The sequence below is a fragment of the Cutaneotrichosporon oleaginosum genome, assembly GCF_008065305.1.
Source record: "Cutaneotrichosporon oleaginosum strain ATCC 20508 chromosome Unknown ATCC20508_contig02, whole genome shotgun sequence".
Classification (NCBI taxonomy): Eukaryota; Fungi; Basidiomycota; class Tremellomycetes; order Trichosporonales; family Trichosporonaceae; genus Cutaneotrichosporon; species Cutaneotrichosporon oleaginosum.
The window spans coordinates 1219980-1241327 of record NW_027072171.1 but is presented as its reverse complement, the minus strand read 5'-3'; the positions used below and the strand labels follow the sequence as shown (position 1 = coordinate 1241327).

At 59.6% G+C, this 21348-nt stretch overlaps 6 protein-coding genes across 6 annotated transcripts; 3 read left to right on the top strand and 3 right to left on the bottom strand.

Moving 5' to 3' along the window:
* Nucleotides 1-2632: 2632 nt before the first annotated feature.
* COLE_02194 (uncharacterized protein) lies at nt 2633-4389 on the bottom strand (the record flags this gene model as incomplete). The annotated part of the gene is made up of 4 exons (XM_018427354.2): nt 2633-3148; nt 3185-3262; nt 3303-3411; nt 3467-4389. 4 exons carry the CDS (start codon nt 4387-4389, stop codon nt 2633-2635), a joined length of 1626 nt encoding a protein of 541 aa, XP_018279502.1.
* Nucleotides 4390-8204: 3815 nt separating this feature from the next.
* COLE_02193 (uncharacterized protein) lies at nt 8205-10069 on the bottom strand (the record flags this gene model as incomplete). Its single annotated transcript, XM_018425991.1, has 3 exons — nt 8205-9279; nt 9319-9803; nt 9935-10069. 3 exons carry the CDS (start codon nt 10067-10069, stop codon nt 8205-8207), a joined length of 1695 nt encoding a protein of 564 aa, XP_018279504.1.
* Nucleotides 10070-12169: 2100 nt separating this feature from the next.
* COLE_02192 (60S ribosomal protein uL6) lies at nt 12170-13166 on the top strand (the record flags this gene model as incomplete). The annotated part of the gene is made up of 3 exons (XM_018421320.2): nt 12170-12310; nt 12660-13027; nt 13112-13166. The coding sequence occupies 3 exons, from the start codon at nt 12170-12172 to the stop codon at nt 13164-13166; spliced, it is 564 nt and encodes a 187-aa protein (XP_018279505.1).
* A 3541-nt stretch (nt 13167-16707) lies between these two features.
* COLE_02191 (uncharacterized protein) lies at nt 16708-17120 on the top strand (the record flags this gene model as incomplete). The annotated part of the gene is made up of 3 exons (XM_018425327.1): nt 16708-16900; nt 16949-17032; nt 17080-17120. The coding sequence occupies 3 exons, from the start codon at nt 16708-16710 to the stop codon at nt 17118-17120; spliced, it is 318 nt and encodes a 105-aa protein (XP_018279507.1).
* Nucleotides 17121-18852: 1732 nt separating this feature from the next.
* COLE_02190 (uncharacterized protein) lies at nt 18853-19241 on the top strand (the record flags this gene model as incomplete). The annotated part of the gene is made up of 2 exons (XM_018426611.2): nt 18853-19060; nt 19093-19241. 2 exons carry the CDS (start codon nt 18853-18855, stop codon nt 19239-19241), a joined length of 357 nt encoding a protein of 118 aa, XP_018279508.1.
* Nucleotides 19242-20409: 1168 nt separating this feature from the next.
* Nucleotides 20410-20783, bottom strand: COLE_02189 (uncharacterized protein; the record flags this gene model as incomplete). Its single annotated transcript, XM_018426612.2, has 3 exons — nt 20410-20447; nt 20479-20559; nt 20606-20783. The coding sequence occupies 3 exons, from the start codon at nt 20781-20783 to the stop codon at nt 20410-20412; spliced, it is 297 nt and encodes a 98-aa protein (XP_018279509.1).
* Between the last annotated feature and the right edge of the window lie 565 nt (nt 20784-21348).

The window sequence follows — 21348 nt, the reverse complement described above, 5'->3', positions numbered from 1 at the left end:
CCCCGCAGCTATGGTGCCCCAGCACGGGATGGTGCACGAATGCGACTACTGACCGGTCGCACTGCGGCGCGTGCGACAACCAGGTGAGTTATGGAGTGAATTAGTTGACTCCAGTGTCCTGGCCAGGGTGGGTACTGCCTTGACGGGAAGTGCACCAAGTGCCCCGGGAATCAGTGGCGTTGTTACACAGACGACCGTGGCGAGATCTGCGTCGACACGAAGACCGACAACAGCAACTGTGGCGGATGCGGGCCTGACGTGGGTCGTGGCTGGAAGGAGCTCACGTTAGTTTGAGTGTGGGTCCGGCACGTCGTGCAAGAACGGGATGTGTGTGGGCGATAATGGGTGTAAACAAGATGCTGTCAGGTGCAAGGGGGTGAGTGGGTTGAAAGCGCGGCTGATTCCAGAAATGTGTCTACCTCAACAGGTCGAAGGAGAACTGCGGGGCGTGCGGAAACAAGGTGAAGGCTGAGAGTGATGGTGCTGATGAAAGTGCTCTAAGGGCGAAGTTTGCCGCGACGCCCAGTGCATGGACAAGGATGCGCCTTGGCCGCCCGCGACGTCCATGACGCCCGAGCCTACGCCCGAACCTGTTCCCGAGCCCGCGCCTAGCACCGAGCCTTCGAAGCCTATCTCAGAGCCTAACTCCGAGGCTCCGCAGAACTCGTCACCCGCGAACTGCCGACGCAAGTAGATCGTCCCGCCGGAGGGCGATCGGACACTCCAAGCATAAGGCTGCATATCGATGAGTATTGTGAAGCTTAAATGTATGGCCGCGCTATGCAGTCCTGATGCTTGTATGTTCCGAAGGAAGTGCCTCCGTGCAGCACCGCCCTCGCGCTTGTCAGAGCTCGCCGCGGAATGTGGTTCATCACGTGCAAGGGTATATATGACTTTGGCAGCGTTCCGCCAAAGTCACAGCCGTAACGAGATCCGAGTGGATATCCCGCTCTTGTATTCTGCATCGTTGCGCCGACTTAGCGGCTCCACTGGGCGGAGGTGATCCCGTGAGCTCACCGAGGGGCGAAGCTTGTGGCTCCACTCTTGAACTGCCGACGTCGGCAAGCGCGCTACATAAGCCGACGTAGACGGGATGCACGCTCTCTCACCCTTGCCACTCCTACGATGCTAACTCTGTTCTTCGCCGCCGCTTTCTTCACCCACCTCAGTGAGTCGTGTCACAACATGCCTAACACCAGCGCCAGCCTTGGGCAACGCCGTACCCCGGGAGCTCACATGCCCACCTGGCGAGTCCTCCTGCTGGGAGTATCGCGGCAAGTACAATCGGGTCGAGGTCTGCGCAGACCTCCAGACTAGCGAACGCCACTGCGGCTCGTGCGGCAACTCGTGCTACGGCGTTACCGAGAACCCGGTGACGTGCGAGGCCGGCGCGTGCAAATGCAACTTCGGTGAGGTATGCTGGGGGAGCTACTGCCCCGACTTTAACAACGACAAATGGTACTGCGGCGGCTGCAGCACTTCTTGCTCCGACAACGAGATCTGCTCGGGGGGCAAGTGCGTGGGGTGCCCTTCCGGCCAGGATGGATGCTATGTCCCCGAGAGCAACAGATACGAGTGCCGCGACATTATGTCGGACCCGAAGCGCTGCGGCACGTGCTGGACCCAGTGCCCCGAGGGGGTGGCATGCGTCAACGGCGCCTGTGACTGCCCTGCCGGCAAGGTATGGTGCCCCAACATGTGGGACTGCATCGACGTCCAGAACGACGCCAACAACTGTGGCGCGTGCAGCAATTATGTGAGCGTGGCACATGTCTGCGCTAATGGCAGTGCGAGAGCGGCCCGTGCCGCAACGGCAAGTGCGTGGGGTGCGACGGTGGACAGACATGGTGCGGCTCGTGGTTGGGGTGCGTCAATACGCAAAACGACAACAACAACTGCGGCCAGTGCTGGAACTACTGCACTACCGGCTCCAACTGCGTCAATGGCGAGTGCTCGGGCGGCAATACTGGATGCCCCCCCGGCCAGATCAAGTGCAACTGGTGGGACCAGGATTGCGTCAACACGGCCAACGACAACCAGAACTGCGGTTCTTGCGGCGTTCAGTGCGACGTCGGTAAAAACTGTGTTAATGGCTCCTGTGTCTAGGCTGCATAACGACCATCGCGCGTTCGTGGCGCGGGGTCAATGGTCAATGTGGGATGCGTATGCGCACGACTCATAAATTGGACAATGAGCACCTTCAGTAGTGTGACGAATGTCAAAAGATCGGCAGCAGCAGCAGCGGGACGCCTGCTTCGTTGGATGTGGCCAGCAGCTCTCAACCTCTGGTTCAGGCCGCGCGGCATCATGCCGACGTAGTCTTCGGATCACCACGCACTGACTAGGGGGAGGGCCGGTGAGTTAGGTTCGCATGATCACAGGTCGCAGGCAGGCCGCGAGGCGGCGCACCGGTCTCGTTTGGCGTGCCGGTGTTTGACTGGGGCCTGAACGAGCGTCAACACTATGCAGGGGTATTGTCAGTATCTGCGTGAACGTATAATGAACATGGAAAGGTGGGCAAGGGGGATCAAATGACCGGACTGGCGCCATTGATACGAGGGCTCCTGCGGTGTATTCGCCCAGAAGTAGCACAATAACGTAACAATCGCGATGCGAGCTCAAAGCGCGACGATCACTTGACATGGGGAATCGTTGCATGGCTTGGCTCCACAGCCAAAACTGCCGGTGCGCGAGGTATGGGTGCTTGAGGCGAGGGGAATAATGACAGGGTATCGTCCACTGGAATCGAGACGGCGTTTTCGTATTGATATTGCATGCTCAAGATGGGGCGTCCATGACGATGTCCATCTGCGGTCAGTGCCGGGCCGCCTCTTACGCACGTCGCGTCGGCGCAACTCACAAACGAGATGTAGTCCATAGTCGCTTGGCCGACGTTGTTGGGGTCGAGGCGGCGGAACGCCTCGGTGTAGTGCTTGACCGTCACACACGCCATCAGGAAGCGGTCAAACGTAATGCCAGCCGACTGCCTCTCTCCTGGCTTCATCGGCGGAGAGAAGCGCTTCTCCAGTTTGGCCACCATGTCGGCAGGAAGCGAGAAGCCGAAGCCTTGCAATGCGGCCTGCAGCTCGCGGCGATCAATCAGGCCTGAGTTGTCTTGATCGAAGCGCTTGAAGATGCCGTGCCAATCCTGATGCAATCAGCGGATGCGGGAGGACAAACACACCTGGATGTAACGGTATAGGCCCTCAAACTCCATGAAGTTGATTGACCCACTGCGGTCGGTGTCGAAGATGTTCATAAGCTGATTTGTCAGAGACGGGTACTCGTCACTCAGCACTCACCATCTTGACGCAGTCCTCACGCGCCTCGACCGTGCCATCCTTGGCGAGGAGACGCTGAAGGTCAAGGTAGCTGAGCTGGCCCTGGCGGCCCGAGTCGAACTGCGCGAAGCTGAAGCGTCAACAAGGTCCGTGCAAAAGAGACGGGGGGGGGGGCCAACACTCACAGGTCGCGCAGCTCATCAACACCAGCCTGGGGAGGAGGTGCCTGGTAGCTCTCGCGGCGGTAGCTCTCGCGGTTCTGTGAACTCGTGGACTGGCGGTTCTGTTGCCGGAGGTCCTGCTGCCGTGGGTCCTGGTACTGTTGCTGCTGCTGCTGCTGCTGCTGCTGAGGCGGCGGCGGCGGCTGCTGCTGCTGCTGGCGAGGGGGCCCGTCGGTCAGCTGAACACCCTGGTGGCGCGGGGGTCCTTGCTGGTACTGCTGCTGCGGCTGCCCATAACCCTGCTGCTGCTGAGGAGGGGGAGGGGGCTGCTGCGGCGGACCGTAGCCATGCTGCTGAGAGTACTGCTGCTGATGGGGCGAGGCGGGGTGGTGCTGCGCCTGGTACTGCTGGGCATAGGCCTGGGCTGGGGAGGCGGGGGAGTGACTGACGGGTCGGTTGCTGCCTTGTGCCGAGGACGTTCTAGGCGGGGGCTGCGCATACGGAGCCTGTGGAGGAGCCTGCTGGTATGAGTCGCCGCGGGGGGGAGGGCGGGCGAACTGCGGTTGATGGTGAGGGGGAGGCTGGCCGTACGCCTGCTGGGGCTGACCAAGAGGGGGGGCAGGGGGAACGTAGCCGCCGTGCTGCTGCTGCTGATGCTGTTGCTGCGGAGGCGGGGGCGGCTGTTGAGCAGCGCGCGCCTCGGCTTCACGCTTTGCCTGATCCTCAGCGGCCTTCCTTGCGTAACGCTCTTCGTAGCGGCGGCGAGCCTCGTCGCTGACGCTGCCATAGGGACTGGGTGCGGCCATGGAGCCTGCTTGCGGACGGTAGGCCTGACGAGGAGTTGGGTTTCTCTGTTGAGGAGGCTGTGGAGATGAAGTGTCGCGCATGGCTCGGTCGGCGATGGCAAATGGAGATTCACCCTCTGAGGGACGACCGAGGTAGGCCATGATGGGAGCGGCGGTGTGGTTTTGAAGGCGTGGCCTGGGGCGAGGAGGGGGTGGCGCGTGCGTTGGGTGCGTGGAGTGCTGGGGGGGGCGCTGGAGGCGCTGGAGGCTCGAGGGCTGTGCGTTCCGATTCAATGGCTTCTCAAGCTAGGACCAATTCAGTCGACGCCCCAGGATAAGGGTACGGCTGCGGACTAGTAGTACTGGACAGTCGTCGCACTCGGTGATGGGTTGTCTCTCGGCTGACAGGCCTCGTGGGCTCGCGTGTGGCTGATATTTCTAGCTGATGGAACGACGTGACGGACCCGAAATCGCTGCGACTTGGGCTCCGATAGATACCAGCGGAATCTTGAGAGGTGGAGATGTTCGGTGCGACGGGGAATGTGGAGCAGTGAGGTCCGAGAGCGAGGAGTAACCTAGGGGAGAGAGGACTTTAGAGCTGGAGAGCTGGAGAGCTGATAATGAAGGGGAGAGGGAGGGATCAAAGCGGGTATGAGGACGCGTCGAGAGGGACTGTGATGGGAGCCCAAGCAGAGAGATGAGATGGAGATGGGCGATTGGAGATGAGAGAGATGGAGAAAGCGCGAAAGGAGACGCGTAGTCTGTCGATCGCCGATCGGTCTAGCTACTGCACTGGATGTAGCGAGAGCGGCACAATCTTTGATAAAGAGAAGAGGTGGCCCAGTAGGGAACGGGATGGAAGAAGCGCGACGGACGGGAAGAGCAAGGTGGAGGAGACTGTGGAAGAGCAGGCCGGACGGAACGAGGCTGCCACCGCCGACGGTGACAGAGATGCTGGCAGCTGGCCCGGGTGATGCCTCAGACGTGAGGGGCCGAGGGCCGACGGGGGCGCAAGAGGGACAGGACCGGAACTTTGCTCGGCTTCAACCCAAAGCTGTCCTCTGATGCACTGCCCTCTGCCCTTCATATCCTATCCTCCTCCCGTATCCCTGTAGCCGTCGCCCTGGCTTCCATCCTTTCCACCCACCCCCGCATCACGTGATAATGGCCGCGCGCCTATCTGTCAAGCCTAACACCCGAATGCCTATTTTGATCACTTAATCACGACGACACGTGGGAGGGTATAGGCGCATGTCAGCTCCGATCGCGCGGCTCTGCGGGATCAAATGACGCAAATGGTGGAGTGGAGTGACGCGAATGATCCCTGACGCCTGACGGCGCCGCCCCGCGCATATCTGCACCCAGGGCGCGTGGGGCAGCGGCGGCGTGGTGAGCCATGAGCAAGGGCGGGCTAATAAATCATGCCACGCCGATGTTCAGCCCGATTAGAGCTAATGAAATGCATTCTAATACAACCCCGTTACACTTTTGGGTCAATAACGCCTTGGAGCACCGAGCACACACACCGACCCGTGGCGTGGCCTGTGTTGCAACATCTCTGTCCACTTCGACTTGTCCTTCTTCCTGATCTCCGACTTGCATTTCTCTCGTCTCTCGATCTCGTCTCGACCGTCTACATCGATAATATAATCCCCAGCTTCTTCTTCCAGCACCCACCACACTCGTTGACCCCATCACATCGTCATGTCTGTAAGTCGCCGTCCCCATATCACAAATCCATCGCTTCCTCCAACGCGACACGACGCCACGCCCCCGGCACCCAGCCCTTTCAACTTGGACATTCCTCCACCTCTTTCCGCTGTTTCGGACTAACTTGTCTCACAGGCCCCCGCCGCCGCCGCCGCTACCAAGGACCCTCTCGCTGGTCACCCCGGTCACCTGTACGTTTGCTGGTTGTTCCCAAATTTGTCAACAATGTGTGCACACTTGCTGACATTGTTCGCGCTCTCGCTCTCTCTCTCACTCTCTCCGCCCCGCGACATCCCTCATCTTTCCGATGCACCTCCATCATTTGACCAACCATCGACCCACATGCCGATTGCCCCTGCCTTCGCCCCTGTGCCCACGCCATGGACAACGTTGAAACTGTGGTTTGTCACTCATCTTTGGCCTCCCGTCGTACTTTCGGCGGTTACCTCACCTTCCCTCGAGGCGTTTTGATCAAACAGCGATGAGCACCAGACGGAGGTCCTCGCGCAGTTCCGCAAGGAGCTCACCGAGGAGGGCTTGATCCCCGCCGACCGCGAGAAGACTGCCAACGAGATTGTCGGCTACGACCGTTACGATGACAAGACGCTTCTCCGCTTCCTTCGCGCGCGCAAGTTTGACCTCGCCAAGGCCAAGCTCATGTGGGAGACCAACGAGAAGTGGCGCAAGGAGTTTGGCACCGACGAGATCTCCAAGTGAGTTTGACGGGTTGCCGCGAAGTCACGGTGCGATCGAAGAGATGGTGGACAAGCCGAGGATAGGCGCCGGCCAGTGCCTTCTTCCGACCGACGCTGCCAGCATAGGCCAGTGTGAGAGCTTCACAGTGCGAGGCATCGGCGACTTCAGTCTGCTCGAGTCGGTAGAGGCACTCCATGGCGCTACCAACACTTTCCTGATCGTGATGCACTCACTCGGGAGGTCAATTTGTTTACCTGGCCTTCCTTCAGGCGCACACAGCCTTTCGTACTCATGAGACGCGCTGACAGCAGGAACGGCTTCCCCTACCCCGAGGCCGTCGAAGTCGACAAGTACTACCCTCAGTTCTACCACAAGACGGACCGGGATGGACGGCCTGTCTACATTGAGCAGATGGGCAAGCTCGACATTACGGCCCTTTACAAGATAACTACCCAGGACCGCCAGCTGCACCATCTTGTCGACGAGTACGAGCAGTTCCTGGGCAAGCGCCTCCCCGCATGCTCGGAACAGGCTGGCCACCTCATCGAGACGTCGTGCACCATCCTCGATCTCAAGAACGCCGGTATCTCGACTTTCTACAAGGGTGAGTTGAACCAGTGAAGGGGGGTCTGATTCGCAGTCAAGGACTATGTCTCGGCCGCATCGACGATCGGCCAGAACTACTACCCCGAGACCATGGGCTTCATGTTCATCATCAACGCCCCTTACCTCTTCTCTACCGCGTGGTCAATCATCAAGCCGTGGCTTGACGAGGCAACGCAGCGCAAGATCCACATTCTTGGCAAGAACTACAAGACCGAGCTTCAGCAGTACATTCCCGCTGAGAACCTCCCTGTCGACCTCGGAGGCACCTGCCAGTGCCCTGGTGGGTGCTCGCTGTCCAACGCGGGACCGTGGAACAAGACTCTTGCGTCGGCTTAGAACTGGGTATGATTTGTAGGCATGCAGACGATACTGCGTTAGCCGCTGTGTGGCATGTGGGTAGGTGTTGACATCGACTTCCACGATCCGCGATCCACTAACATCACTGAATCGCATCAACGCTCACCCTCCAACTCCAGTCCAAGCCATCACCTGACTTCCCGCGATCTCGCAATTATGTGGTTGCACAAGCTGTGTACATCTTATTGAGTTTATATGACCTGACATCTAATCAAACAATTCCACGCCGTATCCTGGCCGGACTCTACACCGGTGACTTAGCGCACAACAACAATAACGATACTACTCAACAATCATCGCTCAGGCTGGTACTCGTCGTCATCTCTGTCCTTGCGATTGCGGAACGCCCCCGGAAACGGCTTGTCACCATCACTCTTCCCCTCTTTGCGCTTCACGATGACGCCGCCGAACAAGGGGCGGGGGTTGAAGTGCAGGGCCGGCGAGACCGAGCGCTCCTTCTTGGATCCGCGCCCGCGCGACGTCATCATGATATTGTAAGTCTCCATCCGCAACTTGGGGTCGTAGCCCTTGCGCGCATCTCCAGGCCGGTGTGGCCGCGGCTGCTGGTGCGTGTGCTCGTATATTCCACACTTGTTACACAGCTGGAATCAGCGCTGTCGCTTCGGAGGGAGGAAACATACACTCGTGTCCTGTTGGATGTGGCTGCGGCGCCATGTCTTCGCGCCCGGCCGGTCGCAGTGGCACTGCGCGCAGATGCGGAGGCAGCGCATGTGCGTCTTAATCGTGCTGTCCCATGTCCAGAACGTGTCGTCCTCCCAGAACCCGCGCTTGTCGCGGTACTCGGGCGGGACGGGGGTCGCGGGGTCGATGACGACGGGTGCCCACTGCCGGATCGCGCCCGGGTACGACGGGTAGATGAGGTTGCTGGTCAGCTGCGCGAATTGGTTGAGCGCGACTCCCGTCGTGCTCCGCTTGCGCGGGACGGGCGTGTGCCGCGCACGCCCGTGCACGGTGCCCGGCCGCATGGGACCGGCGCTGGTGCCGGCAGAGGTGGATGTGCCAGACGGCCCGGCGTAGCTGGACGGCCCGGCGTAGGCGTACGCGTTGTCGTACAAGTGGGCGCGGGAGAGGGAGGGGCTCGGGTCCATGCTCCGCTCTGAGAACGCGGGCGACGCCGTGCGCGCGTGCCCCTCGCTCCATGGCGCAGCGAGGTTGTATCCCGCACTGCTCCACTGCTCGAACGTCGCGCCGGGCGGCACGGTGTGGTACAGCGCACGCTCGGGGCTGGGCGACGCGTACGGCGTCGGGATGTATGTGGGCGCCGAGTGGACGTAGGCCGGGAGCGCGCGCCGCTGGTTCGGCGGCGTGCATGGCGCACCGCCGGCCCAGGCATTTTGCACCGGCGGTGTTGGCGCCGGCGTCGGGAAGAAGCCGTCTTTGGGAGCCAGGAGCCGCGTGTAGTCGTCCGCAGGTGCGCGAGGGGCAAAGTAGCCTGTACGCGGCACGTCTGCGGGCGCCCAGGTGTTCGCCTGCGGCTCCAACTCCATGGGGCCTACGGGCTCGTCGTACACGCTCTCGGGCGCGGGGCTCGGCGAGCCACCGATCTGCCGCGGCGCGATACTTTGAGTGTCCCACCCGTTGTTCATTGTGCGGTACGGCCAGCTGCTTGGGGCCTGGGAGGAGTATGAGCGGCCGGGAGATGCATCGACGAGCACGTTACGACTGGGATTAGCCGTGTTCCATTATGGAATGCAAACTCACGCCGAGGATACATTGCCGCACCGCAGCGGGCTGCGGCCGGGAATGATGGCCATTGCGGGCAGAGGCATGTCGGGTGGCGTGTTGAGCGGGGTGGATGCCTCCGTTTCTGCGAGAGAGGGGTCGATCTCGAAGTCGTTGTTGACCAGCTGCTCTGTGGGCACGTATGTGGCGTCGGCGGTGGTGTTCTGGCCGGCCAAAGGGGTGGCGGGCTGAAGGGATAGACTGGGCACGCTGAGGGGCGAGCGGAGTGGGGGAAAGGGGGAGAGAGCGGGGAGGTCGCCGTTGAAGTGGTTACGCGCGAGGCGGGCGAAGGGGGAAAAAGGAGTCTTGATGTTGACGCCTTCGAACAGGTCACCGATGGATGGGAGGGGGGTGTCCTTGTGCTGAAGCTTGAGCGGAGCGGGCCGCTTGGACGGTGAGGGCGAGGCGACCGAGATCGCGGGGAGAGTGATTAAAGGCGAGGGACAGTCGTCGACGTCCATGGTCTAATGTAAGCCAGAGGGCGGAGGGGGAAAGGTGATGGTGCGACCGATGATGGGTCAGTCACGACTCAATCACCGCCACACATTCAGGACGATGGCCCATCGTTGTGGTGACCGCCGTGCGGTGTACTCACCATCTTGTTTGTGGGGTAAGGGCAGGGGCGCCGAGGGTATAGGTCTGAGCGGTAGTGGTAAATCGCTGGGTCTGTCAGCAAAACTACCGGACGAACGGGAATGCTTTTGCGCCGCCTGCGTAGACGGGGTAGCATGATGTGGTGATGGTATCCAGGTGCGTTGATGATGTATATAGCGACTGGTGGTACTGAGACAGGCGGGTGGGCGCATCATCGGACTCACAGAGTTACTGTCCGCGACGAGTGCGATTAGGTGAGCGCCACTTGTCGTGGGAAGGGTTCAAGTTGGCGCCAGTAACGATGCGAGAGGTGAGTGGCGTGGGAGGCGTGTGCGTTGGATCAATTCAGCAAGGTCCGACAGTGTTGGTGTCGGCGTCGGATAGTGTTCACACCAATTCGATCACAGAGAACAGACGTGTGCACAGTATGCGCAGGCGAGGTTGATGGGAAGCAACAAGAGACTGAAGGGCGGGGGTGATGGCCGATGATGATGCAGGATGGCGCTTTATACCTGTACCCATCCGGCTGGGCATCGCACAACGCACGTCCGGGCCAGCAAGCCACAATGGCCCCGCTGCGAGCCCCACGAAGCATGGTCAACACACTTTGTCCGGTCTGTGCATGGCCCCTTTGCGCCGCTGTCATTGTTCATCACGGGGCGAACGGGGTGTGGGGGTGGGTGGTCAGAGGCTGTCGCAGACTAGTGGCAGGCAGTCATAGCAGGGGGCAGGCAGCGGGCGAATGGCCCGCAAGCCCGGGCGCGACACACCGCTCCGCCTCCGCGTAACGCGGCATTGGGCCGAACCGGGGAGCCAGGCTGTCCAGTATAACCAGTTTGACCAGTTTCGTTCCCGAACAATTCTCCCTCGTCCGACGCACGGGCCGCTCACTGGGGTCTTGCGAGGGTCGCCGCAAGGATCTTGCGAGGCATGTGATGCGGCAATGGTCGAGGGGTGACCGTTCGAGTGGGCCGTGCTATGCTGAGACGGGGTTTAGTGTATCAATGGCGTTAGAGGTGCGAGTGTGTGATGATCATTCAGACGCAGGCGTCCCAGTCCGGTGCGAGAGCGAGTGCGAGAACACATGAATGGAGCGAGTGGGGGAGACACTGTGAATGGTAATGGTGGCGGGTCGCCTTGGCGTTGGCCGGCGGTAAACTAGTCCACGAGCCAGAGATCTGTGATCAGTGGCGGTGGCGTCGGCGACCCAACGGCTCACCAAAGGTGAGGTGGCCGAGCGCACGCCCAAGGCTGCCGCGTCCCCGCGACGCCCCGGCTGCCACTGCCGCTTTTCACTGTCCACTGTCCCACCATCCTTCATGCTGGGGCCGAGCGCGCAACGTGGCGGACGCGTCGAATGGACGTCATTATCGGGCACTCTCGTAAGAGCGTGCTTCTGTGGCGGTGGCGCTGATGGGTTGGCTTCTGTGTAGAGATTTGTATTTTTTCGCCCGGCACGGCGGCTGCGCGGATGTCAAGCTCAAGATGCAGGCCAGCAGGCCAAGATCAGCCGAGACGGGCGCTGCGGCTGCGGCATGTCTGGGCAGATTAAAGCAGATGAGCAGAGCAGCGGGGCAGAGTCGTAGAGCATCGGAGCAGCAGCAGCACAGAAAGAGATGCGTTTGAATGCTTCTGGGAGATGCATTGGCGAAGAATTAAGCGTTGCCGAGACAACAGAACCTCCAGTGCTCTCGGGTAGGAACGGAGAGGCAATTGATGTCTTGTAATAAGAGCTGCGCGCACAGGTAAGCCGCGCGACGCACTAGATGAATGGACGGAAATGCGCAGCACTCGATCTGAGAGACTGATACGCCAACCAAACAAACGCTGGTCAATAAATGTTGGGTTGTGCATGCCGCGGGCCGTGCCTCATTGAGAGACAACTCATGCTGCTCACGTGATGGCACTCCTCCGGAGTTATGGAATGCCGAGTTGTGGCGTGAATCGCCAAACGATATTGCTTCCGTCGAAATTTAGTCCCGTTCGTCGATCTGTGCCGCATGCTGCTGGTGACCTCGCCGTGTGCATTGAAGCCCTCTCCATCCATCAACAAAAGTCGTGCGTTCGCCGTCCCCGCCGTCGACAACCAGCTGACACAGCGCTCCCGTCGACCTTCTTCGCGTTTTCCCGCTCCTCGCTCGTCCCCGTCCCGCGATACCCGCTCCGCGATCCACCGCGGACTCCCTTCCCCCTTCCCTCGACTACCTCTTCCCACTCCGCGCACCATATACAGGCAATGAAGGACCTCACCTCCGTTGAGACCCTGGTCATCCCCACCGGCGTGAGCGTTGCCGTTAAGGCGCGCAAGATCACCGTCGAGGGCCCTCGTGGCACCCTTGTCAAGAACGTTCGCCACGTTGCGATGGACATCCAGGTCGTGAGTGGAACAAGGGCATTGAGGGCAGAGGCTGGATGACAGAGGAGGTAAAGAGGACGAGGGAAGCTGGATGGACCCAGCGCGCGTGTGTCGGTGACGCCCGCGCAGAAGAGACACGAAGGTTGGACACAGCGGAGGATGCAGGAAGAGGGGGGGCGAACTGTTGCGTGGAGATGTCCCGCGCTTCAAGACTGGCGGCGAGCGGAGACGCTGGCTTCTACCTTTCCAGTGTGCGCGTTTGCCCATTATTGGAGGCCCCTGTATCCATGTCGCCTGCACGACCTTTGAGCGCTCCCTCGCCTGTCTTGTGACGAAACAAACTTTTGCCCAAACCAGCGCTAACCTTCAGAACTCCGGCAAGGTTGTCTTCACCATCTTCCACGGTGGCCGCAAGCACGTTGCCTGCCTGCGCACCATCAAGTCGCTGGTCGAGAACATGATCACCGGCGTCACCAAGGGCTTCCAGTACAAGATGAAGCTCGTCTACGCCCATTTCCCCATCAACGCCATCCCCGCTGGCGACGGCTCCTCCATCCAGATCCGTAACTTCCTTGGCGAGAAGTTCGTGCGCGAGTGCCCCATGCTTGAGGGCACCACCGTCAAGCTCTCGGACGTCAAGGACGAGATCATCCTTGAGGGCAACGACATCGAGAAGGTGTCCCAGTCCGCCGCTTCGATCACCGACAAGTGCCGCGTGAAGAACAAGGATATCCGCAAGTGAGTGGCGCCCGGCGCAGGCAAACGGAACCCATTGCTTGCCTGCGGGCACACATTCAGATCCGGAGCTTTGCTGATTCTAAGGTTCCTTGACGGTATCTACATCTCGGAGCGCACCAACATTGTTCAGGAGGAGTAGAGGGCCTGGGACATGCTTGCCGGGAGTAGTGGCACGATGTACCATCATTCGCACTTCGAGCGGGGCAGGGAGAGCAGGCGCCGGGCAGAGGTAGAGGAAGTGGTGTGGGCGAACGAGAGGCGGGGCGGTGGGCTGCTGAAGTCTAAAATGAGGGGACGTTACTCAGTTCGGTCTCGTCGCTGGCGCTAACATGGATGTGTACCGCTGGGCGCGGGTTGACTGATGAAAACGAAAACACGAAGCTGTTGACGTTGGAGTGCAGAATGGAGACTCAAGAGGGCCGCAGGGAGGATCACCCGCAGCGTCTTGAACAAGGGCTTGGTGATCGAGTGGAGCCAAGTCACGGACTCGAGTGTAGTCAATGGCCCGTGCCGCTCTGTACACACTCCGCGGCCCGCTGTGGTGCGCGCTCACTCAATCACACCGCCACTGTGTAGTGCTGTCATGGGCGCCTTGTCATGCTCCCGCCGCTCGCGTCGGCCAAGCTCCAATCAGCAATCAGACCAGTCAACAACATCACCATGTCTAGCTATCTTTGGGGGGACCTTATGAGATGCGATTGTGCAGTCACTGATCACAGTGATCAACTATTATGCGCACAATGTTGTAAGTGACACCGCGGCATATTCTAATCGCTGCACGTAATAATTGCAGACGAACCCAGTTTATCGTGTCAAGGGCCGGGGCGGCCAACACTCAATCTAGGTGGCTGGCTTCACTTAGAGTCGGGGTGTGGAAGATTGGGAGTCCAGCCTTAGATTCCCAGATCTGTGGGCCGACGGCCGTGAATTGGCGAATTCGCTGCCGATGGGCCTGGCGGGGAGACCCATCGAAGTCTCGCGGTCAGCTCCAGGCAATAACTTTGAGTATCGTCAACATCCATACGCGTGTGCAGCGCTGACAGTATCTCTGACTGCCGCGCGCAAACATCGGAAGCTGTGCAATCCGCGCACTCCGATCCGGAGTGAGTGGACATCCTCCACTTTGAGGGATTCCACACTGGGCAGCCGCGAATTGGTGCCGCGCCTTGCCACGTGCAGCGGGAACGCACTGGAAGCACCTCCACCCAAACCTCCCTGGCCTCTCAAAAAATTGGCCCCGCTCACCCTGTGTGGGCATGACGCATGAATCAGCTCGTTGGCAGTACAAAAATCTCGGTGGCACCGCTCACCACCTCTCATTCACCCACCACCCCCTCCCATCATCAGTGAGTCCTTGTCTCCATCACCCGCTTCGCTTTCTTCATGATGTTCAATGTAATTTGCGTTTGAAGGCCTCGGCCATGAAACCAACCCTATGCCTAAACGACTGATTCCCATCCTTCCCTAGCTGTCTTGGGCAAGCCGCTGACAGTAGTGACTGAGCAGAAGGAGAATCTCTTCCCGACAATCAGCGACGTCGCTGCCCACACCGACAATGTCGAGGATGCCGACGAGGACACCAAGGCGATCCGCGAGGTTGAATCGCTCTGCATGCGTTGCCACGAGTCGGGCGTCACCCGCTTCCTTCTCACTACTATCCCGTACTTCAAGGAGATTGTCGTGTCGTCCTTCATGTGCGACAACTGCGGCTACCGAGACACTGAGGTGCAGCCGGCAGGCGAGATTCAGCGTAAGTGCACCATCGCCCCATGGGCCTCAGCTCGAGACTCCAAGCTGACAAGCAGCCAAGGGTTGCGCATACACCGTGCACATGCGCTCGCGGGCCGACCTCGACCGCCAGCTCGTCAAGTCAAATTGGGCGACCGTGACAATCCCGGACTTCCAGCTTACGATCCCTCCGGGGCGCGGCCAGCTCACCACCGTCGAAGGCATCATGCGCGACACCGTGCGCGACCTCGCGATGGAGCAGCCCGTGCGCCGCATCATGGACAAGGAGACGGCTGACAAGATCGACACGCTCCTTGCACCGCTGCGCGATGCACTTGGCATGGAGGAGGGAGACGAGGATGGTGAGGTTGGGCGCGACGGTCCCGCTGTTATGCACGAGAGCGAGCACGCCGACAAGCCGTTTAAGCCGTTCACCATCACCGTCGACGACCCCAGCGGTAACTCGTTCCTTGCCTTCAAGGACTCGACCAACGACCCGCAGTGGAACTTGCGCGCATACAACCGCACTTTCGAGCAGAACGTGCAGCTCGGCTTGGTCGCACCCAAGGAGGAGGGGACTGAGGAGACGACCAAGATTGCCAGTGCCGACGAGTTCTACCAGCGTCACCGTCCCAATGTTGTTGAGCACGACGTCCCGGTTCCTGAAGAGGTATTCTCCTTCCCCGCCACATGCAGCTCGTGCGGGCACGAGCTTGAGACGCGCATGAAGCAGATCAACATCCCCTACTTCGAGGAGGTCATCCTCATGTCTTCGACATGCCCCACCTGTGGTTACAAGGACAACGAGGTTAAGAGCGGCGGCAAGATCAAGCCGTTGGGCAAGAAGATTACTCTCAAAATCGAGGCGGGTGACGAGGACGCGCTCTCACGCGACATCCTTAAGAGCGACAGCTGTGGCTTGGAAATCCCCGAGATTGATCTCGTCCTCCAGCCCGGCACACTCGGCGGCCGCTTCACCACTGTTGAGGGCATTCTGAACGAAATTTACGACGAGCTTTCAACCAAGGTGTTCCGCACCGGCGACTCCGCCACGGCCGGTCACGGTCAAGGCGCGCTTGGCGAGGCGATTGTCGCCGGCGACCGCAACTTTGAGCAGTTCCTCCAGGGGCTCAAGGACGTCATGGCCGTCGCGCACGACTTTACTCTCATCCTCGACGACCCCCTGTCCAACTCGTACCTCCAGAACACAAATGCGCCCGACCCGGACCCGGACATGACTATCGTTGAGTACGAGCGCACCACGGAGCAGAACGACGATCTCGGCATCAGCGACATGAAGGTCGAAGGGTACAACCCCGAGATCAAGGACAAGCTCTGAGCGCCTTGACCGACGGTCATGTCCGCGCCGCATTGCCTCCTTTGTCATATTGTCAGCCAGTCAAGACTTCACTGCAAGTGCATTGCACATTAGGTATAATATAGAAACGCTAGACGCCTGTTGTATCATGCATGGATGCGTGTCATTATCTCAGTGGAGGCCCACCTCCCGGGTGCTCTCAGCGTCATTCATCGTCATTTTGTAAATCGGCATCAGTCAGTTCACTGCACATCGGCGGTGCGCTTGTGCCGGAACACACCTGGGCGAGGTTCAGGAGCCCACACAGTCTCCGGTCCTAGCCCTCCGGTCACTGTGTACTTGCGAAGACTCCTCCGTGCGTATTGTGCACGGGAATCCGGAAAGAGTAGAGAGGTGGGCAGCAATCTGAAATACTCAGTTATTCACACATATTGTGGCGAGCACCGCAGACCCGCCCCCCCCGGCTTTCATCAGACGAAATGGGGCGCAGCTTCAACCGGATCCGGTACCGCTCCCATGTCAACTGACCATCGCTTCGATTCTTGTCCGCACCCCCTCCTTCGATCGGCTCAAAAGGCGACCTGAAGCGAGAATTCCAGAAACCACAATCTCTCCATCGAAGACTACTGGAAACATGAAGCTCGTCCTCCTCCTCACCGCCTTCACCCTTGCCGTCGCCACACCTGTCCCCGAGGACCTCGACGTCCGAGCCCCGGACGCTGACGCCGACACCTCCATCCCATCGTCGCAGTGGCACGTCCGCCCCGTCCCCGGCAAATGCAGCCCAATCTATTGCATCCGCGCGCCGTGTCTTTCGAGCTGCTGCCGTGAGTTCATACAAAATCGCTCCCCCGACATGATAATGCTAACAGCAGCCAACCAAAAGCAGTACTGCCCGTGGGGCTTCAGCTGCTACGGCTCGCCGCCCAAGTGCTGCCCGCCCGGCTGGTGGTGCGACGGTGAGTGTAGCTGAGCCGGAAACAGAAGGGTCGTGGACTGACGACAGCGCCAAATGGCCCCATCAACTGCCGCGTGAATCAGTGCTAGGCGAACAAGGCACGATGGAACACCGCTCACAAGCTCAGTGTCAGCATAGTGTCGGCGCCAGACTATGCAATCGTTTATATGAATGGCGCGGCCTTAATTTGCGGCAGGTGGCGTTCCCATGACCATGCTCTTTATGCCTGGCGACACATTCCTTGGAGCTAAACCTTGTCCGTCTTCCGCCTTCCTATGCTTCTGTGCACGCCGCTGCCGACTCTGGGTGACGACTGTTCGGGACCGCTCATGAGATCGCGCACGTGAACTCGCTAGACGTGCCGCTACAGATGTGCCACGACAGGCTGTGCCGCGAAGCGTATTGTAGCCACATCGCCTCCGGATTGGAAGCTATATACCCCACCGCACTTGTGTGGCACCATCTCCTTGTCAACCGCCATGATGAAACTCGTCATTCTCACTCTACTCGCGCTCGCTACCGCTACTCCCCTCAAGGGCCAGGAGCAGGACCCATGGGTTCCAATCAACGGTGCTTGTGTCGTCGTCAACTGCCAGACAACTGGCTTCCCGTGTCTGCATGAGTGCTGCCGTGGGTATCCGTGCCCACCGCACAGCTTCGTGGCGCTAGCTGACGCCAGCAAATGGCCAGCAATTCTGCGCCGATGGACAGAGTTGCTACTATCAAAATGACCGGTACCGCTGTTGCCCTCCTGGGTGGTGGTGTGATGGTGAGCTGAACAGGAGGCAGGCAGCTGATAGTAGCTCCTGGCGGGCCGAGAGACTGTCGTATCCAGAGTTGTCGGACTGATGGTGCTGTGGAGATGTAAAGCAGGGGACTACGTACGTCGTATGCGGTCCGGACAGCGCTGTGGAGTCCTTAGTATGAGCATGACGTTCCCAGACACTGTCGCCAGGGGAGCGGCCAGCCGTGATGGAACACTGTTCTTCGGTGGAATCCACTGGCACTGCTGGGTTGTGGCCTCTCATGTGCTCGTGTACATATAAGATGTCGCCACGGCCAGCTTGTTCTACTTATCCACTGTCCGTCTCAGCCAATACACTGACTTAATCATTCTCAAGGCGCTTATGATCGCGATGCCCTGCATCGTGTCGGCAGTGTCCGCAGCCCAAAGCCCCGCCCTTTAAGCCCACTACAGTCAACCCACCCGACGCCGCAAGGCCCTCGAGGCCAGGCTCTACCTACTTGCCCTTCCCCAACTACGAATATGTCATACGCCGGTGTGAGCGCACGTACTGCCTCCATAGCTGGGGCCCATGTCTGCAGCGCTGTTGCCGTAAGTTAATCCGACGTTGAAGCTGACAGCAGCGAGCGGAAAGCGCAGCTGTCCGAAGGGGTGGCGCTGCGCCGCGGGCGAAATCTGTTGCCCGCCGGGATGGTGGTGCGATGGTCAGCTCTCACAGCGGAGCAGGCGCTCATGCAGCCCCCGGAGGACCGAGGGACTACAGAAAGGAGAATTGCGGGTACCGCGACGTATACAACAATGCGAAGTATGGGTCTAAGGCGTGTGGCTCACGCTCATCGTCCATTGGACATCAGTGACTGAAACGCACACTGAGATGGACATCAGATCAGTCAACCGCTCCCGTTTGTTCCTTGTAACGTTCTAGGCTTCTCGTAAACTTCTTAAACTCGTCCCGAAGCTTTACCCCATGAAACTGTGGGGTCAGATGCTCCCAAAACTCACGAGAATCGTTGCTGTTTGTGAAGATACTTAATGGTAAGCGCGAGCCGCTGGCCAACAGGCTCCTCATTCACATCATGAAGCTCCTCGCGTCCGTCCTCGCTCTTCTCTCCCTTGCAGCGGCTTCACCGCTCCCCAACGCCGACGCCGACGCAGCGCCCAGCCCTCTCACAGGCAACCCCCGCCCCACGACGCCCTTTGACAGCCCGCAGCTTCCCAAGCCCACGAAGGCCTACTGTCGGCCCGTTGTCTGTGTCCGGGCGCCATGCCTGGACAGCTGCTGCCGTGAGTACCCCGTCTAAAGAAACTGAAGCCAGCGTCCGGTAAGCGCTCCTGCCCAATGGGTTGGTACTGCACCAAGTCTGGAGGCGGCAGCGAGCGCTGCTGTCCGCCCAACATGTACTGCCCTCCTGACGGGCCGCCGCGTCCATGCGACCGCGAGGAGTGCGGCGGCGTGTACATGTAAAGGAGAAGAGGGCCATGCATCTGTCAATCTGACGAGAGAACCGTTGCTGCGCACATTAGAGTTTCGCATTTGCACTCTCGTTGTCACTTCCGCTGGAACAGTGCCTTTTATCTGCCGCAATAATGGCAGGGTGCCTTCATGATATGATTCCCACTAAAACCATCATACAGGCACGCTCCTCCTTATCGCCACTGTGGCAGCGTGCTCTTCATTCACGGGCTCCACGATCGTTTCCTGCCTCACCATTGGCGTTGCTTGCGCCCATCATACGACGAGGAGCCTATGAAGTTTCGATATGTCAGCTTATCTGAAGCTTAGTTATTTGTTAGGCGCCCAGTACGAATGTGTATGCCCTCTCCCCGAGCCAACCCCGACCAAACACAAGGTATGTACACCAACAAGCTTGTTAAACTCCCGCTTCACAACAACCATGAACAGCTGACCGAACCATCCGGCTCCGGTCGCTCAGCTTCACATACTTCCGCGGCACAAGTAATATTGTACATGCTCGAGCGACGACACTTGGAGGTGACAGCTGCTGATGGTGTGGGTGATTCACCTATCTCTAACCGTAGCTGCCAGCCTCGAGATGCCCCCAAGTTGTGGGTAAAAGACCAACTCGCCCGGCTCTATACTTGGCCATCATAACCTCGCGACTATGCGTTCGCTACCACTCACCGCCCTCATTTTGGCCGCCCTGGCCACCGCCAACCCCGAGCCCAATGTCACCGCGGAGCGCTCACTTCCCCCTACGCCGACGCCAGCCCGTTGCCCCATCTTCCGCTGCTCCAGCCCGTTCACCTGTGGCATTGCATGCTGTCGTGAGTACGACGTGCTATAGTTCCAGCTAAGTCTAGCTTGGGGCGGCAGGAAGTGCCCACAGGGGTGGATTTGCTACCGCAACAGTGATCAATTCCGGTGCTGCAAGAAGAACCACTGTCCCAAGTGGATTTGGGGGGACCGTGAGACTGCCGACTAAGGATAGTGCAGTACGGTATTTGTCGAATGTACAGTATGCCTACGCAGTGCAACAGAAATCGGCCAAATATGCCGCTCTCGGCATCTCTCTAATGCTGCGGCGTCCGCTTCTGACCATCCATCGACGTTGCTACATCGCCTGTTTGTTGTCCGCCCTAGCGACTCTCGCCCCTATAAACTGCACGCTCCATCAGTCGATAGGGGGCTTCGGGATCGTGTAGATTGGCCCTTGGGTCAGCCCCGATTTTGCGCCACCCACCTTTGATGCTGTGACACATGTATCCCTGTATACCCTTGTAGCAGGCGAAGCCTGGTGCCGGGCAGCCATGCAGCCCATCATCTGGGGTCAGTGCCGCCACCTTGCAGCGCTTGCTCCCACAACTCACCGCAGCAGCGGTAGCATGCGTCCTTGGCGCACGGTACGCGCTTCGTGTGGCAGCTCACACCCTTGGGGAGGAGTGGGGCGGGATAGTATTTGGCCACGTAGTCGTTGGGCGGCAGCGGGGCTGAGGGGGCCGCAAAGGCCATGGCAGCGAGAGTGGCGAGGAGTAGACGGGCGAGCATGGTGATGTGGAGACTACGGCTGGCGAAGTCGGATACAGGCAATACGATCACCAGATGTTCGTGACGCCTTTAACATTGCACAGCACTGACTTAGAGGCACTTGTCTCGGTGTGCGGGACCGAACTCATTGGGGTGCGATTACGACACGCATTAACCTTCTTCTGACGGGTCGTGCCTCTGATGTTCGAGAACGGCCTCTCGCTTCGCAGGGGTTAAGCGCCATACTTCCAAGTCTGTTGATCTTAATGACCTCGGGATACTAATTTTCCGAATACCCTTGGCGTACGCTGTGCTCCCCCAACCCGTTTATCATGTGAGCGCGCCACGCGCCCAAGCAATGTCGCTGTTCTTGCATTTCGGCTGAGGAGTTGGAACGAGACGACATGGACATTGCTTGGGCGCGGCGGACAGAGGGTGTTAGTAATTCCTGCCAAGTCAGTTGAGCCGTGGCAAGCGTTCTCGCCAACAGGCGCACATGGATCCTATACATGTGCGGTAAACGATATGCCGTCTGTCAAGGCGGCAGGCCATCTGCCTCGCACACCGCTCTTTCCCGCCAAATGAC